This window comes from Gobio gobio (assembly GCF_949357685.1).
Source record: "Gobio gobio genome assembly, chromosome: 13".
NCBI classification, from domain to species: Eukaryota; Metazoa; Chordata; class Actinopteri; order Cypriniformes; family Gobionidae; genus Gobio; species Gobio gobio.
The window spans coordinates 26019777-26038541 of NC_137106.1; the positions used below are offsets into that span (position 1 = coordinate 26019777).

The 18765-nt window shown below is 37.5% G+C and overlaps 2 protein-coding genes across 2 annotated transcripts in view; both read left to right on the forward strand.

Moving 5' to 3' along the window:
* The window catches only part of fas (Fas cell surface death receptor), a 16912-nt gene extending 6050 nt beyond the window's left edge, over positions 1-10862 (forward strand). Inside the window, exons 3-8 of the mRNA XM_079832897.1 lie at positions 3606-3734; positions 4047-4161; positions 5962-6044; positions 9302-9420; positions 9539-9560; positions 10027-10862. Of these exons, the coding sequence (XP_079689023.1) occupies positions 3606-3734; positions 4047-4161; positions 5962-6044; positions 9302-9420; positions 9539-9560; positions 10027-10325 (767 nt within the window). The 3' untranslated portion in view covers positions 10326-10862. The remainder of the gene's footprint in view (positions 1-3605; positions 3735-4046; positions 4162-5961; positions 6045-9301; positions 9421-9538; positions 9561-10026) is intronic.
* A 793-nt stretch (positions 10863-11655) lies between these two features.
* On the forward strand, positions 11656-18705 carry LOC307136003 (interferon-induced protein with tetratricopeptide repeats 1-like; the record flags this gene model as incomplete). Its single annotated transcript, XM_079832749.1, has 4 exons — positions 11656-11718; positions 15228-16347; positions 17167-17326; positions 18636-18705. The coding sequence occupies 4 exons, from the start codon at positions 11656-11658 to the stop codon at positions 18703-18705; spliced, it is 1413 nt and encodes a 470-aa protein (XP_079688875.1).
* Between the last annotated feature and the right edge of the window lie 60 nt (positions 18706-18765).

The window sequence follows — 18765 nt, forward strand, 5'->3', positions numbered from 1 at the left end:
CTAGGCTACTTCATAAATCACCTAGTCTTTTGATGAAGACGGTTGCTATAAAAAAGTAAATAAAAAAACTTAGCTATTGTCAGTAATTCTAATAATATTGTGACACTGAAATGTCAATTTCATAGCACAAGACACGTTTTATGATCATTTTAAAATGTTAAAGGTCCCATGGCATGAAATTTTCATTTTATGAGGTTTTTCAACATTAATATGAGTTCCCCTAGCCTGAATATTGTCCCCAAGTGGATAGAAATGTTGATCGGTGTAAACCCTAGTTCTGGCTGTCTCTCTCTGCCTTTGAGAAAATGACAGGCCAGACGAGCCAATCCTGAAGTCTCCTGGTTTGACGCCCAAGCAGGAACGGTTTCCTCCCTTTCCTCCGCCCAGAGAATCTGTCACGCCCATGCAAACGCTAGCGAGATCATGGGTTGTGAACGAGTGAATGCTGGCAGTTTCTCAGTGTTTGGATGTACAAATGAAAACAGAAGTCTTTTTTCAGTTCCTTCTGATCTGTGATCAGTAATTTCTGATGTGTAGCTAATTATTTATTATTCGTGCACACAATGCGGCTTCTCTCTCTCCAGACAGAACGGTGTTTTCGTGTTTTCTATCTTGTGAGTCAGTGTTTTTGTACGTCCTCGTCGCGTCTATCGGTTCTAAAATGTGCATACAGTCATGAGTTTCTGCTCAACATCGGCCTCACACACGCCGAAGCTCGGGCTGCACTGGCCGTTGGCCTTCAACATCCCCGACCCCCAGTACTGCATCTGGCCCACAGCAGAGGCACCAAACGCGGCGTGAGATTAGGCAGAAGGGGGGTAAGCGTGAGCATATTCGGGCTAGCCAGCCTAGCCCCACAATAAACTGGATTACATTCGATTACTGCTGTTGTGTCTTTGTTTGCGCTGTGTACTCAACGCGCGTCACTGACGCTTTTATTTTATTTTAAAAATAATGCTATTATCAACACTTACTTTTAACTCGTTCATCTCGACAGCTGTAATGGTACTTTGCATGTGTTACAAAGTTGGTAATAATGATGAAGACGGACTCGGTGCGACTGGGACTCGTGTTTATTCAGAACTCTCAGATACAAACACAATAAACTCGCGCTGACAGAAAGCGCTCTCATAACTCACTAGTTACTATAAATAACTTTGTTAGCAATCGCTGATCTCCTTCTCTGGTACATTAGTGATGTCCGGTTCGGACTGAATCGTTCTAAACGGTTCGCGTCTCCAGTCAGCGCTGATCCATAATTTACTAAAGTTACTAACTTTCTGACATGAGTGACAGTCCCTCCGACTAGAAATAGACTAATAACCTGAAGTATATGCTGTAACTACAACAGTTCAGACATGCTGAGAACTGATGTGAAGTGAACACAGGTCCATCCGTCTCTCTGGCAGCAGCTAGTGCCTGCTCGTGCCTCGTAGACCAAGTTAAACCACGCCCCCTCCGCTCATTTAAAATGCAAAGATGTCAGCCAATCACAACAGTGGGCGTTTTTACTGAAGTCTCACAGCAGACACGCCTCTTGAAACAGGGCATTCAGCCACAGGGCAAAACAGCAGTATAGAAAAAATGCCTTTTATTTCTAAATTATGACATTTTATGATCAAATCAAATCAAATCAAATCAAATCACTTTATTTGTCACTCTACATATGCACAAGTGCAACAGTAGGTGAAATTCTTAGGTGCAGTTCCGAGCAACATGGTAGTCATGACATGACATGTACAACATTTAAAGCAGCATCAGATTACACTGATGCGCCCACAATTACTCACAGCACAGTAAACTCTACAATAAACAATAAATAATTTACACAATGTGAGTGTAGTTCTCACAGCTTTAAACAATATACACATACTTACAATATACATATACTTTAAACAATATACACTAAACATACACTAAACAATATACATTACGCTATAATAGTAATGTAAAAGTCATACTAACAATATAAGTACACCTCAGGAAACATTATAAAATAATAGAAAAATGCCATGCCATGGGACCTTTAAATGTATGTAATACATACTTTTAATCAATTAAATTCAGAAACACTGAATTAACGTCTTTATCGAAAGACTGGGTGATTTATGAAGTAGGCATGTCATACCTATTTGGGGGTCAGCGGAGCAGCATGTATTTTGACGAGAAAATGACACCTCTGGCCATTGATTCCGTTGGGTCGTTTATCAATCACCGATACTGTACGGACAATCTGACCCAATATGGCTCAATTTTTTTATATATCTTGCTCTGTCGAGCGCCAAAAGTGATTCTACACCGGCTAAACTGGGTTAACCCATGCATTTACATTGTGGGGGAATGGAATGTTTCCCCCCCCGCCACGTCCCCAGCTATGACACGACGCCGACCAAGTCTGTTAGCATGTGCTAAAGTTAAGTAGCAAATACGGCCAAATCAAAAGAGCTCTCACAAAAGCTATAGAGAACAAATTGTTTTATTACATTACAAAGTCTATGGCTACAAGTATATTTCCAAAACACGACAAGTTCCTAGAGACACAGCTGAAATTTATTATACCAGAAAACCCTTGATGGCTATGAGAGAAAAAGCAAAGCACAATATCATTAAGGGGAATTAAATGTTTGATCAGAGCAACCCTCAATTTACTGCCAAAGACTTGCGAGATAACCTGATGATAGAAGGAAAAAATTATTTCAATGAAGAGTATAAGAAGAACACTACAAGTATGGCCTTCATGTTGGGACATCTTGCTGAATGCCCCTCTTGACCAAGAAGAACATAAAATAAAATAGGTTATAAAGAATAAAGGATTCTGAACAAAATGTCACTTTTTGGGGTTGAATAATTTTGAACATTACTGTTTAGAGCCAATAAAAAAAAGCACTTTTCATCAAACCTTGCGTTCTCAGAATCACTCAAATCAGGCATGAAAACGGGTCAGGGGTGAAAAAGGTGAGAAGGATATTACCCCTCTAGGAGGGTCCGTGGGCATGCTCCCCCAGAAGAAAATTTTAAATATTCCATATTTTAAAGCATCAATCTGATGCATTTCAGATGCTTTTTTTGCCAACCTGGGGAGGTTGCATATAATGTGTGCTGGTCAACTAGTCTAAAATTATTCATTCTCAGTGTTGACCATTTTGGTTTCAAAACGGCGAATTTCGCCGAAAGGTGAGGGATTTTCATGTATGTCAAATGTGCATTAAAACTTTCTATAACTTTCTATAATAGTTAACAGATGCTTTTGTCAGTTGTAAAATAAATAAATAAATTCAGTTCAAGGGGGTTGTGTGATTTTGATTGCAACTGTATATGTTCGCGAGGTAGACTTTGTGTCTTATTTGCCATCAAAAGTGTAGCGTTAGGGTCTGGATAGGGTTTTGTAAAGGTTAATGTACATTCAGCAGGGCTTTGATTTTCTTCAGTGATTTTTGTTTCTCAAAACCATATGAGAGCCATGAAAGTATTGTCATGGCCCATGGGCAACAGAGAGACAAAGTTTGGCAGCCTGTTGATATTTGACTAGGCTACTCAATGAATGAATAAAGACAATAGGATGTTATTCATGTATATTCACATATATGTATTTGTGTGTGTTACAGGTAACCGGGTCGTAAGTGACTGCACCATCACAGATGACAGTAAATGTGAACGGTGTGGTCCTGACAGCTATTTAGACCACCCGAACAATGAAAACCAATGCAAGGCTTGTCAAGTCTGCGATCACAACGGTAGCGATGTTAACATCTTATCCTTGTTAGTTTAGTCAGGTTAATAGTTATAGTTAATAAAATAGTAATAATTTTGTACAAAAGTTTCTGATTGCTTATTTAATGATGCACTGAGGAAAAGCCCATGGCCATTTTTCTATTATGCTATATAACAAACATGCAAATTTAACAAATGGGCAGTAGCCAGTCAACCACTACTTAGAGTCTCTAATGTCAGGTGGGACTGTTTTCAAAGGGTAGTATGGAGCTTCTTGAAGCTCAAATTGAAGGACAGGCAAAAAGTCTAATTTGGGCTTTGTCTCCCTGCTTTAGCAAACATGGAGGTGAAAGAGAGATGTTCGCTGTACTCCAACACTATCTGCAAGTGCCAGAAGAATCATTACTGTGAGAAGGGTGAACAGTGCCGGACCTGTTATCCTTGTGACAAGTATGTAGTCATCTAAAGACCTTTTTCTTTCTGGACAGAATGACAGATGTGTGTGTGTGAAGAAAGTTATAATGTAAGTTTTAATGAAGACCAATTTAGATGAAATAAAGAGAACATATCTCACCAAAAATCACGGTGACAATATGGTCAAGACAAGTATGTTTATAGATGTAACATCAGGCTGTGAATTGTGTAACATCTGATTGTGTTTGTTGCTCAAACCCTGATGAAGGCTCATTAGCTGCAACGTGTCGGGTGTGCGGTTACTTTTAAATGCCTAAGCCATGATTAAATAAAGGCTTTGTAGCAACTCATAATGTAATAACTGCACATAATGTAAAAACGACACATAAAGTAATAAGCATTACATTATTATTGTTATAAAATGTTCATAATGTAATCATTTTCTCAAAATGTGACAAAATCTTGAGCTCATAACTTCTACATTATGAGAAAATTATTACATTATCAACATTATCGACAAACATGTCCAATTTTCATTATTGCAATAGCTAAATGTATGTGTTCCCTTACAGTACATCCAAAAAAAACCCTTAAACTTCCTGTGAAATGCAGCATTTAAATATTCATGCAATTACTAATATATTTTATGTTTTAAAAGCTATTACAAATATGAAAATATATGTTTTTGGTGAGTTGATAATGTAATACATGTCTCATAATGTTATTATGAGGTCAAGATTCTATTACATTTTGAGAAAATGATTACATTATGAACATTTTATTACAATAATAATGTAATACTTATTACATTATGTGCAGTTATTACATTATGAGTTGCAACAGGCTTTCCTAAAATCTTGAGTGCCTTGGATGGGTGTTTTTTATGAGTTGAACTATCCCTACACCCAAAGAGCACCGGGATATGGAATATACACCCTGCACTTTTTGCATTGCTTGTTTTATAAAAATCTATTCTTGTATAACCTTTTCCTCATGTTCTCAGCATACAATTTTTAAATCTTAAATAGAAAAGTCAGAAATATAACAAATTAAATCCTGGAAAAATTTGTCCAAAATTTGTGAATAATATTTATTTGTTTATTTTTAGTTTCTGTGTAAAATAAAAAATGCTTAAAGAGGGAGTCTGCGAGAGTATTTAGCGAGTATTTACTTCTTTCTGATAAGCAGGGTGTTTCTGCTCAGATGCCTGAAGGATATGCCCAATATAACTTTATTTTACAAGTAGTTATGTAACTTATAAAGGGTTCGCTAAACAAGAGCAAAAGTTAGAGGGAACATTGAAGACCCATTTCTGTTACATGCACGCCAGGCTCCACCCCCTCACTACCACAACGATCCCTGTCATCATCACTGCAATCACCACCCTGCACTTAAGCCCCACGCTCACACTCAGTCACTGTCCGGTATCGTTCGCACATGACCCTACATGCTTGCTTCCTCGGACTCACCTGACTACTTACCTGATCTCCAACGAACCCTGAGTGTCTCCTCGTCTTGTCCTGTCTCCTGGTCCTTGTCTCCTTCGATCCATTGTTCCTGTGTTCAAGATCCCAAGACGTATTGTATTACCAACCATTCCAGCATTACCAGATACTCTCACTCAGACTCTCACCGCACCTGCTCACTTCCTGGTTCCGAAATAAACTCTGCTTTCACCTGCCTCTGTTATCCGTGTCTATCTCTGTTTGTAACAATTTCCTCTAAGAGCTGAATTTTTGTTTTAGCGTTCAGCATTTCATAAGCATTATATTTTGAAAATTTGCTGTCAGCTCAGTATTCAGTCTTATCTCTGTTGTCTTTTTGTTTATCCAACAGGTGTGAAAACAAAGAAGTGGAAACAGAATGCACAGAAACCAACAACACAGTGTGCAGAGATGCCAAAAACACAAGACTACATGGTACGTATATCCACAAGCTACAAGCATCCACAGGCCAAGGGATAATTTGTTAAAATGCTCATGTTAAAGGCACACTATGTAGTTTTTCGCCGCTAGAGGCCTATTCAAAGGCGTAGCTTGATGCTGCCGAGATTGAGCGTGGATTCTTAGGAGTTGTAGTCTTCACCTCACTGCCGATGGAAAAGAATCGGGACGGGACGTGGGCAGAAATCATGTTCATGGATGAGATTAACGTTACTGTAGTATAGGGCCGGGCCGAAAAACGATATATCGGATTGCGATAAAATTTATGTCGATAATGATGATAAACTCTGGACATTTTTACTCGATATAGATTACTCTAACACCCAATCACACAGCAGAAATAAACTCGACAACAGCCAGTCAGAGCCAGTCAGCGTGCAGCTTTTAACATGCACATCAAAAGTACACACGTCGCTCTATTGGCAAAGAAAACTCGACACGAGAAGGAAAAAATTAGTGAAAGCGGCGACAAACGTAAAATCAAAAGTGAAACTAGCCTTGAGTTATTATCCAAAGACGACGAATTTGTTGATAAAAGGTATCACGAATTGTTACTCATTTGAACTGCGCCACACAGGCGGCTCGGGTCAAAGTCCAAACGGCAGCGAGCTCACTGTTTACTCTGATCGGTCACCCAAACACTAAACAGCGCTGTGCGATCCAGTGAGAAGCGTGTGCATTCAGCGAAAAACACAAATGTCTCTGTGATTTAAACTATTTTAAAGCCAGACAAAAAAAACAGCTCTGACAAACAGGAGAAACACTATGCTCAATGATACAGTCAGAAGGCTTTTCGATCTTATCCATAATTTTTTACCATGGCTTTACTGTTGTGACCCTAACTGCACCATGGTACTGTGGCAGAAATGTGGTATATTCATATAGAATTGTATTATATTATTAAAGGGTTAGTTCACCCAAAAATGTCATTATTTACTCACCCTCATGTCGTTTCGACACCCGTAAGACCTCCGTTCATCTTCGGAACACAAATGAAGATATTTTTGTTGAAAGCTGAGTGCTGAGAAAGGCCTCAGATAGGCCATTGGCATTCAGTACATTTACACTCACAAGACCCATAAAAGGCACTAAAAACGTCGTTACAAAGTCCATCTCACTACAGTGGCTCTACAATAATTTTACGAAGCGACGACAATAGTTTTTGTGCGAAAAAAAAAAAAAAACGACTTTATTCCACAATTTCTTGTTTTCCGTGTAGGCCTCGGACGTGAACTCACAAAGCACCATGACACATGCGCGAGAATATGACGTAGCGCCGGCGTTCGGGAATCCATGAAATGCACACTTTAGCCCCATTTTGAGCACTACACCGAGACCTAAAGCACGATCAATGTAGAATTCAATAGCGTAGATACGCGTCTTCCTCTGCTTGTAAACAAATCTCCTCCTCGCTTCTGGGTCATGTGTCCGAACGCCGGATCTGCGTAATATTCTCATGCATGCGTCGTGGTGCTTCGTGAGTTCACGTCCGAGGCCTACACGAAAGACAAGAACTTGTGGAATAAAGTCGTTATTTTGATTTTTTTTTTGCGCAAAATTCGTAAAATTATTGTAGAGCCACTGTAGTGAGATGGACTTTGTAACAACGTTTTTAGTGCCTTTTATGGGTCTTGTGAGTGTGTCAGCCATCAGCTTTCAACAAAAATATCTTCATTTGTGTTCCGAAGATGAACGGAGGTCTTACGGGTGTCGAACGACATGAGGGTGAGTAATTAATTACATAATTTTCATTTTTGGGTGAACTAACCCTTTAATGTAGACATGTATTAAATGTATTAAAGGAGTAATGAAATATTACAGTATTTTTATTTAGCTTTTATTTTTTACACAAATACCATAGAAACCATATAGCCTAGATACATTTTACCATGGCAGTGAAGAGCTATATGTGTATTTTTAACTGTGGTTATCATGATCTAAATCTGATACTATGGAAGACCAGTGGTTCATTTTAATAAAACTTGTTGATGAACATAAATGTACATCTGCATCCTCCTAACTCAGGCTGCTACTACTGCTACTGTCAACTCACTGTCAAATGTGCATTTCTAAGACAAAACATGTAATATTATTAATACTGCAGCTGAAGATATATATCACCCGTTAGCACATGCAGAAACTAAGACATTATTTTTTTTCTATTAAGAAATTTATTTTAGGAAAAATGACTGAAAAGTGTAAGGAATTCAAAAACGTGAAGTGTTTGTCATATTCTGACAATAAAGAGTAGTTTAAAACCACAATTAACAGTCTGGTTTGTATAACTTTCACTTAGGAGCAAAAATCTGCCTTTAAATTTGAAAGAAATAAATATTTTACATTTATTGTGATAATTATCGATATCGACTGATATGAAAAGATTTTATCGAGATAATTTTTTGGCCATATCGCCCAGCCCTACTGTAGTATGAAGCAGAGCAGGGCCGAGTGCTGTGGGAGCTGAACGAGGTCGCTGAAGCGATTGTTAATGAGAGGCGAGTGCGACACGCAAGGGCTTGAGAGCAGCGGAACTTTTATGCCAGTCGCCTCTTCCGGTCAAGTGTATGTGGGGTAACGCAGTGCTGTTTTATCATATTATATACATTTGAGTGGATTGAAAATGATGTTATAACGTTACTCTGTGCGTTCACTCCGCAGCTGCTACGAGACACTTGTTGCACACTGCATTAAGCTAGAGCGATATTAGAATATCATATTAATAAATGCTGGGTGGCTTGTGTTGCTAAATGGCATGCAGTTAATTTTAAAATATATTGTATGATGGAGAAAATGCTGTACTACTGTACAATAATTAGTTTTCTGTCTATAAATGTCTCCAAACAGCTGGTCCCTTGTCTAATAAAATATATAATAAAGTGTCTTCTGTGTTTCCATGGTTTCTACAAAATAATAAAATCAGAAATCGAGGGTAATGAGGGTATGATGTCATTGATAGGCGACGTTTGGACACGGTCCGTGTCCTGGTTAAAATTGCTTATTTCTTTGGATTTAAAAACTCTTGGCAACATTTGGGATAATGTTAAGTACACAAGTCAACAAAATATATATAACTGTTCTAGTGGTTTTTGGATATTTTAATCCAAAAATCTTACATATTGTGCCTTTAAGTGCATAAGCTGTGAGTGACTGACTCTAAAGCTTATGCAGTATAAACACAGAGTACAGTACAGGGGGTGGTAATAGACAAATATCGATGGTTGCTTCTGTTTCAGGGGTCATTGCAGCTGCTGTTTTGGTTCCGATCATCATAATCAGCATAATCAGCATTGTCTTTTATGTATGGAAACGAAAAAAGAGCAGAAAGCATGAGAAATGCCCAGAAATGCCAGAGGTATTTTCTCTTTTTCTAAGTGTTCTTGGCTCACGTGTGGTGTTCCAGTGCAACTACATATTAGTGTGTATTTCACAATTTTTGTGCCTGATTGTTTGTCTTTATTTTTCTCATGTAGGAAGTAGAACCCCTGAAAAAAGGTAAGTTTGCTTGTACTTTTTTAGATACATGAAAGATAAATAAAATACATTGTATTAAAAAAAAAATACATGTGTTAGTTTGTACTCTGTTCATGGAAAGAAAAAAAAGGACATTTAAATCAGTTAAAATCAGTGGTTCCCAAACTGGGGGGCTCGAAGTTAAACAAACAGGGGTGCGGCAAGGCTAAGGGACAGTCAGTAGATTGTTATGCAAAATAAACCTTTTCAGGGTGATACAAGACCCGATTGTGAAATGATCCTACTTGCCACATAAGTTAATAATTGAACACAAAATATTAATTTGAAATTGTTCAAGATGACAATACCCTCCTGAGTGGTATGTTATCAAATGTAGTGGTTGTTGCTGTGGAATAACAGACCACTAGATGCCACTATTGAAGAATCATGGTTTAAAAAATAGCAGCATAAGAAACTTAAATCAGTGGTGTCTTCTTTTTCTGTGTAGATGTAGACCTGAACCCTTACCTGCCAGAAATTGCAGATCATCTGAGCTGGAAAATGATGAAACGTGTTGCCCGGAGCAGTGGAATGACTAACGCTAGTATTGAAAATCACGAGTGTAACCACCCTAATGATGCGAAAGAACAGACCAATGGACTTCTGCAGGAGTGGTACCAGAAACAAGGTTTATATGAAGCATACCCAGCTCTCATCAGAACTCTCCGTGCCATTAAGGAAAGAACAGCAGCAGATAAGATCATGGAAATCGTTGAAGGAAATCACAGGCTAAAAGCTAGGCCATAGATTGAACAAGAGGTGTTCAATAAATTTGCACAGTTAAAATTTACCATGTCAAATTTGTTAGTTTTAAGTTTCATATAGTGAAATCATTTGAAAAAAAAAAGGTTATTCAGCCACTGGGAATCAAAATTTACTTTTTTTAAATAATGTTGATCATTCTAAAAAGAAAGTTCTAGATAAGGATTGCTATTGGTAATTGACAGTTGACGATCAGCCCCAAAATAGGTCAATTTAGACTGATCTGCTAACAGAAAAGTCAATCTCATTTCAGTGTCATTTCTTTTTACCTCAGTAAACCTTCACCCTATCTTTATTAACCTGGCTGGTAATATTGTTTTTAATGACTTTAATGAATGTTAGCCTGTTTTATATTGTTTATCATAGGTCGGCTTTCAGAATGGATTGCATCTTTGTTTACAAAGTTGCAGTCTGTGTGTGCTGGGCAACATCACCTGAAATGTTGAAAGACGATGTTTCAAGTAATTGCAGCCCTTTTTGCTTGGGACATCTGCTGTACAAAATAAAGCTATTTTAAATGTGGTCAAGTGTTGCTTATTTAGAGCCACAATGGCTTTAAACTGTAATTAGCCCAGCATATAGTTCAAAATATTTGTTCAGTTGTTATTTCAGCTTTCTGATAAGGTTATCATCAATTCTCAATGGTATTTATATGTAGATCATAAACAGTTTGCCCTATAATGATAATGCATGTCATAAATAGCCTTGCCCTAGTTCATACATATTGCATATAATAATCCTGAAATGTTCTGTGGAAATGTGCATGTTTATTTGTACGAAACCTTATGAAGAACAGAAACTTATACAAGAAGGGTCCTGAGCCAATGTTGACTGGCCCTGGCTTTGCTGATAATGTTTTCTCCATTATAAATACATCCGTGAGCTCATACAAAGCCACAGCCGGAGAAAACACATCTACCAAACCAGACTACTCATGACGAATTAAGTGTTTGAAAATAATTTATCATTGTGATTTATGATGTGGATATTTCAAATGTATAACATGGCTATTTAAGAATCAGACGTAATACTTTTAATGTTCCCTATCATAATTTGCCTCCTTTTCCTTCTCTCTTTAATTGAGGATTTATTATCAGACAACTCAGATCTAAACCTGTCAGCAGTAAATTTAGTTTAATTTCTCTTTCTCTGTAACTCCAGTTCCCCAATGAAAAGCATACTCGAGAGGCTGGAGTGCCACTTCACCTGGGATGGGGCAACATCGAAATGAGCTCCAGGGGATTAAGAGAAACAAACACTTGGCCGGCTTTAAAAGTACAACTAGATAGGAAGGGCCAAAGGACTTGCTGTAGCCATGAGCAAGGCAAATATAAGGTCTGAATTCACTCCAGAGCTGGAGGCTGATATTCTAGAGCAGGTGAAAATAGCATTAGAGATAGACCCAAATTATTTGTTCCTTTAATCCCTCTATATACTAAAAAGGTCTGAGGTGCAGACTGAAAACAATGATGAGGAGGAACAATGTTTACTAGAGAGAACCCTTAGTACAGGAAACATGGCTGGATTGGGTTACATTCTCGAATACTTAAAAATAATTTCTGTTGAGAGAGCAATTCAAGAGGGACAAAGAGTTCGGCAAAAGTTGCCCACTTCCACTAAAGTTGTGAAAATCCTGCAGATGTATACAAAGGTAAAGTGTACTCCATGATGGAAGACAGATTGTGTCAGAGGAAGTCTTTCCCTTGCAACACTGAACCGCTACGCACACAATATTGAGAGAGCTGATGAGATTTACCATCAGCTCCTATAAGATGAAGATGATCTCCCTCCTCATACCCAACAGTTACTATACTATAGTTACACGTGCCATCTATATCAGTGTAGACGGTCCAGAGACCAATCAATCAACTTTCTCATGAAACCAGCAGAAATCCAAAACATTTCACAAGACAAACAGAAGACCATATAAGGATTCCTCGCTGTGAGATTTAAAATTTTCTAAAGATTGTTCTCAATGATTCAAAAAATGTCTCTTTATTTCACTTCATTTATGCAACATGAATGAATATCAATAGCTAGAAAAATCACTCATGCTGTGCGGTCACATTTCGGGGTGAAATCCAGTCATTTCAATAAGAATCTATGTTTATTTCCTAATTATTTTATTTTCTGTTTTTCTGGGAAAGAGTTAACTGACTTTAAATACAAACTGAATCTGACGAAGAGAGAGAGATCTAGCTGCAAAATCAGCTGGATTTAACCCAAATGTGGTAACACTTTATAATAACTACACGCTGTGAAGCATTAGTTAAGCATTAGTAAATCGTTAATTCATCATGTATAAAGCATTGATAGACATTAATAGGCAGTTTATAAATACAGCGCTTTATTCTTGATTTATAAGCATATCTATAATGTGTTTAATAATTGTATTTTCATACTTTATAAATGATCAATTTATAATTTCTAAATCAAGTATTACATTATTTACAAACCAGTTATTTAGGAGTTGTCAGTGGTTCATCAGATCATTTAGAAAGTGTAAGTAAAGGATTAATAAACTTGTTAAATATACTTACATTTAAGGTAAAACTTTATAATAAGGTTGCATTTGTTATCATTAGTTAACTACATCAGCTAACATGAACAAACAATAAAAAATACTTCTAAAACATTCACTAATCCCAGTTCATATTAACATTTATTAATACATTATTTAAAATAAAATTTTAAAATAATTTTTTTTTAAAAATTGTTAATATAATTTAATGGAACTGAGCTAACATGAACTAAAAATAAGCATATGTATTTTATCTAACATTAACCAATCTTAATAAACACTAACAAATGTATTGCTCATTGCTAATGTTAGTTAAAGGGGTGGTAAACCACGATTTCACTATTCTAACTCTAGCTAGCGTATAATGTTGCTGCTTGAGCATAAACAACATCTGCAAAGTTACAACGTTCAAAGTTTAAAGCAAAGGGAGATATTTGCTTTTAAAGAAATCAAATTCTAAGGACTACAGCAAACGGCCAGTAGGCGACTACAGACATTCCTCCAGGGTTGGTGACATCACCAGTCTCAATATTTACATAAACCCCTCCTCCGAGAATATTAAATATGGGGGGGGGGGCATTTTGTATCGCGGCGCTGTTGTGGTATAGTTAGGCTGGAGTGGTGTTGCTGCAATGCCGACGAAACGCTGTTATTTTCATCCGGATTGCAGGTCTGGGGTACTTGCTTTGTTCAGCCTTCCTTGTGGGACGGGGGTGCGTTGCAGAGCGTTTAACATACAGCATGTTATATGCACGTGTGTTTGAGACGGAGGGGAACAGGCGCGTGGGGGGTTCCCGCTGCTCATTTCACGGAGGAAAACTTCCACAAACTTCGCGAGTTCAATGCAGGATATGCACAACGCGGCTTGTCCTGAAAGCTGGATTTACAAACAGAAGCTGTTTACGGGCCACAACCTGTAAGTCTGATTTATTTTTCATCGATGTGTTTTCCTGTAATAGGTTAATTGTACGTGCTAGCAAGGAAGTAAACAGATGACAACGCTGTTCTGCAAACCAGTCTGTTAAATGCTCATTCATACTTAACATTATCCGACGAACACCTAACGTTACAAAAACTAACGTTAAAATCTCAACAGCGAACTTGGCATTAGTGTAAATGATTCTTTGATTAGAGCTTTTATGTATTGTTTATCTACAGGCATGCTAAACATGCTTCTGTGTGTGATTTGACTACTAGTAAAGCCAATGTTTAGTGTTCGTTTTGGGTTAATAGTTCTTGCGACAGATATTTGGCTATAATCGTTCTAAAAATACAAAAGTAACAGTGCCATTCAGTAGCGATCACTATAGATCCGCAGTCTTTACTCTTGAGGACTGAACAGGTTCTGCTCGATCATCTTCACTCAAATGTTCTGGTTCTGATTCGGGCTCAGATTGGTATGGTTTTATTGACGCCATTGTTTCTAATACTGACCAAAGCACAGCCTCCGGTAAAGGTAAGGGGCGTGACGTTTCCAACAAACGTGCACTGCGGTTAGCGAATCACAACACACTGGGCCAGCTAACCAATCTGAGCCCATTGCGTATTTTTGAGGGACTGGCTTCATACAACCCGGAAACCATCAGACCGTTTTACAAGGAGGGACAGAGCAGTGTAGAATAAAGGTCAAATAAATGAAAAATAATGGGGTTTTTTTTCAAACGAAGCATGAACACATGTTACAATGCACCCCACAAACACAGTCAAGCCTTCAAAAGAATGTGTTTTACCACCCCTTTAATGCTTATTGTAAAGCGTTACCACATTTTTTATATAATATGGTAAATATGCAAATCAATTCAAACGTCTGAATAGTAGGTCACACCTACATAATATTATAATATCAAAGGATTCAAGTATACTTGTAAATATAATTTCTGGAATAGACAATCTAATAATTATCCATGACACGTAAAACCTACATGTAAAGAGTTTATGCTTAAGAAGGCAGGCTCTAGACTTTCACTGTCATTATGTAAACTACACCATTTAAGTAAAAAACGAAACTTTAGACAGAATAGAAACTTTGAGCTGACGTGTTTAATGACTTTGTTCAGGTAGATAAGAAGGTGGTTTTATGAGCGTGATCATTATAAATACAGAATGATCTCTCAGCAACTCACATGAAGCTCCAATTTGCATTGCTAGAAGAAGCGTCTCTCAAACCAGACCACCCACTGCTAACCATTATAATGGAGTAAGTACTTTTCCATTACTAATATGAAAAAATAACTGTTCTAATGTTGGAATTTAAAGTGATTTTCCAGACTAAACTCATGATTGTGGAAATTGTTGATTATCCCATGTCTGCTGTGATATATTTGCATGTAAACTAAAACACAGCATTTGTAACTCTTCATTAATAGATCTTTTTTTCTGAATGTGTCTGTAACTCTAGTCTAAAACAACGCCTCGAGAAGCTAGAGTGCCACTTCACCTGGGATCTGGGCAGTAAAAATGAACTCCTGGATTTACTGAGGAAATTGAATAATGTGGACCAGGAAACGTGCACTTGGTCGGTCCACTATTACAACCTGCTGGGCTACATCCAACAGACTCTTGGATCCAACCCAGAGGTGCTGATGTACCTGCACAAAGCAGAAAGTGTGATCCAGGAGCAGGGAACAGAAGAGGCTGGAGTCCGGCTGCAGGTCAATAAAGCGAACCTGGCTTGGGTCTACTTCCATTTGGGAGAGATGGATAAGAGCAAAGAATATCTAGAAGAGGTAGGAAGGCTTCAACGAATGCATCCTGCTCCACCTGGATGCACTCTACACCCTGAAGTCAGTGGAGAAAAGGGCTGGACACTGATGAAGTTTGACAAGTCCAAGAAGCGCCAGGCAATTGCTTACTTAAAGATGGCTTTAAAAGCACAACCAGATAGGAAGGAATGGGCCAAAGGACTTGCTGTAGCCATGAGCAAGGCATATATAAGGTCTGAATTCACTCCAGAACTGGAGGCTGATATTCTAGAGCAGGTGAAAATAGCATCAGAGATAGACCCAAATGATTTGTTCCTTAAATCCCTCTATATACTAAAAAGGTATGAGGTGCAGACTGAAAAAAATGATGAGGAGGTACAACGTTTACTAGAGAGAACCCTTAGTACAGGAAACATGGCTGGTTTGTTTTTTATTGTTGAATACTTTAAAAGAATTTCTTTTGAGAGAGCAATTCAAGAGGGACAAAGGGTTCGGGAAAAGTTCCCCACTTCCACTAAAGTTGTGAAAATCCTGGCAGATGTATACAAAGGTAAAGTGTACTCCATGAAGGAAGACAGTCAGGAAAGGCAGGCTTATGCTCAGAAAGGCATTGAGCTCTTTGAGGAGATTCTCAGAGATTGCCCAGGTGGTGTCAGAGGAAGGCTTTCCCTTGCAACACTTCACTGTTACACACACAACATTGAGAGAGCTGATAAGATTTACCATCAGCTCTTATCAGAGGTAAATGATCTCCCTCCTCATACTCAGCAGTTACTATACTATAGTTACTCATGCCATCTATTTAAGCATAAACGGTCTAGAGACCAATCGATCAACTTTCTCATGAAAGCAGCAGCAATCCAAAACATTTCACAAGACAAACAGAAGAGCATTCAGATTCTTAAAAAAACTGTGGAGACTGGCAGAAACCCTCGCTGTGAGGAGATTTCAAACTTTCTAAAAATTGTTCTCAAAGATGAGTAATATTCTCTTTATTTCACTTAATTTATGCAACATGAATGAATATCAATAGAAAAAGTACTCAATCTATAGATACAATGTCTCAGTAGGTGTTGTTAGGCATGACGTGTAAAGGTGCGGTCACATTTTGTTTGGTGAATTTTCGTGGGTGAAATCCAGTAATTTCAATAAGAATCCTTGTGATCATAAGAATTTGTAATGCGTTTAATTTGGTCAGATTTCACAACGGGTTCATGTTAGTCATGTGGATTCACCGTGTTTACCAAGAGAAAGCTGCTTGATTTGACAGGGACTTCTCTACACTATTGAAAAAAAGACTTTTCACCATAAAATTTCACCAAATGTGACCACAGCTTAAATAAAGGTGGAAATAAATGTTGTATATCGTACATGCATTATAAATGATGTATGTAATAAATAAATACAATTATATATTCATTTTTGCATGATAAAAATTAAAATAAAAGCAATAAACAAGGTATCATTGTTTTTTTTTTCCATATGTATATTAATGTTGTGGCTTTACATTTCCCATTAAGAGTATTTTGACAGTAGAAGCCCATTAACAATTGTATCTGTAACAATTTATATACAATAATTCATAATTTGTTCTGTATGGTAGACCTGAACCCTTACCTGCCAGAAATTGCAGATCATCTGAGCTGGAAAATGATGAAACGTGTTGCCCGGAGCAGTGGAATGACTAACGCTAGTATTGAAAATCACGAGTGTAACCACCCTAATGATGCGAAAGAACAGACCAATGGACTTCTGCAGGAGTGGTACCAGAAACAAGGTTTATATGAAGCATACCCAGCTCTCATCAGAACTCTCCGTGCCATTAAGGAAAGAACAGCAGCAGATAAGATAATGGAAATCGTTGAAGGAAATCACAGGCTAAAAGCTAGGCCATAGATTGAACAAGAGGTGTTCAATAAATTTGCACAGTTAAAATTTACCATGTCAAATTTGTTAGTTTTAAGTTTCATATAGTGAAATCATTTGAAAAAAAAAAGATTATTCAGCCACTGGGAATCAGAATTTACTTTTTTTAAATAATGTTGATCATTCTAAAAAGAAAGTTCTAGATAAGGATTGCTATTGGTAATTGACAGTTGACGATCAGCCCCAAAATAGGTCAATTTAGACTGATCTGCTAACAGAAAAGTCAATCTCATTTCAGTGTCATTTCTTTTTACCTCAGTAAACCTTCACCCTATCTTTATTAACCTGGCTGGTAATATTGTTTTTAATGACTTTAATGAATGTTAGCCTGTTTTATATTGTTTATCATAGGTCGGCTTTCAGAATGGATTGCATCTTTGTTTACAAAGTTGCAGTCTGTGTGTGCTGGGCAACATCACCTGAAATGTTGAAAGACGATGTTTCAAGTAATTGCAGCCCTTTTTGCTTGGGACATCTGCTGTACAAAATAAAGCTATTTTAAATGTGGTCAAGTGTTGCTTATTTAGAGCCACAATGGCTTTAAACTGTAATTAGCCCAGCATATAGTTCAAAATATTTGTTCAGTTGTTATTTCAGCTTTCTGATAAGGTTATCATCAATTCTCAATGGTATTTATATGTAGATCATAAACAGTTTGCCCTATAATGATAATGCATGTCATAAATAGCCTTGCCCTAGTTCATACATATTGCATATAATAATCCTGAAATGTTCTGTGGAAATGTGCATGTTTATTTGTACGAAACCTTATGAAGAACAGAAACTTATACAAGAAGGGTCCTGAGCCAATGTTGACTGGCCCTGGCTTTGCTGATAATGTTTTCTCCATTATAAATACATCCGTGAGCTCATACAAAGCCACAGCCGGAGAAAACACATCTACCAAACCAGACTACTCATGACGAATTAAGTGTTTGAAAATAATTTATCATTGTGATTTATGATGTGGATATTTCAAATGTATAACATGGCTATTTAAGAATCAGACGTAATACTTTTAATGTTCCCTATCATAATTTGCCTCCTTTTCCTTCTCTCTTTAATTGAGGATTTATTATCAGACAACTCAGATCTAAACCTGTCAGCAGTAAATTTAGTTTAATTTCTCTTTCTCTGTAACTCCAGTTCCCCAATGAAAAGCATACTCGAGAGGCTGGAGTGCCACTTCACCTGGGATGGGGCAACATCGAAATGAGCTCCAGGGGATTAAGAGAAACAAACACTTGGCCGGCTTTAAAAGTACAACTAGATAGGA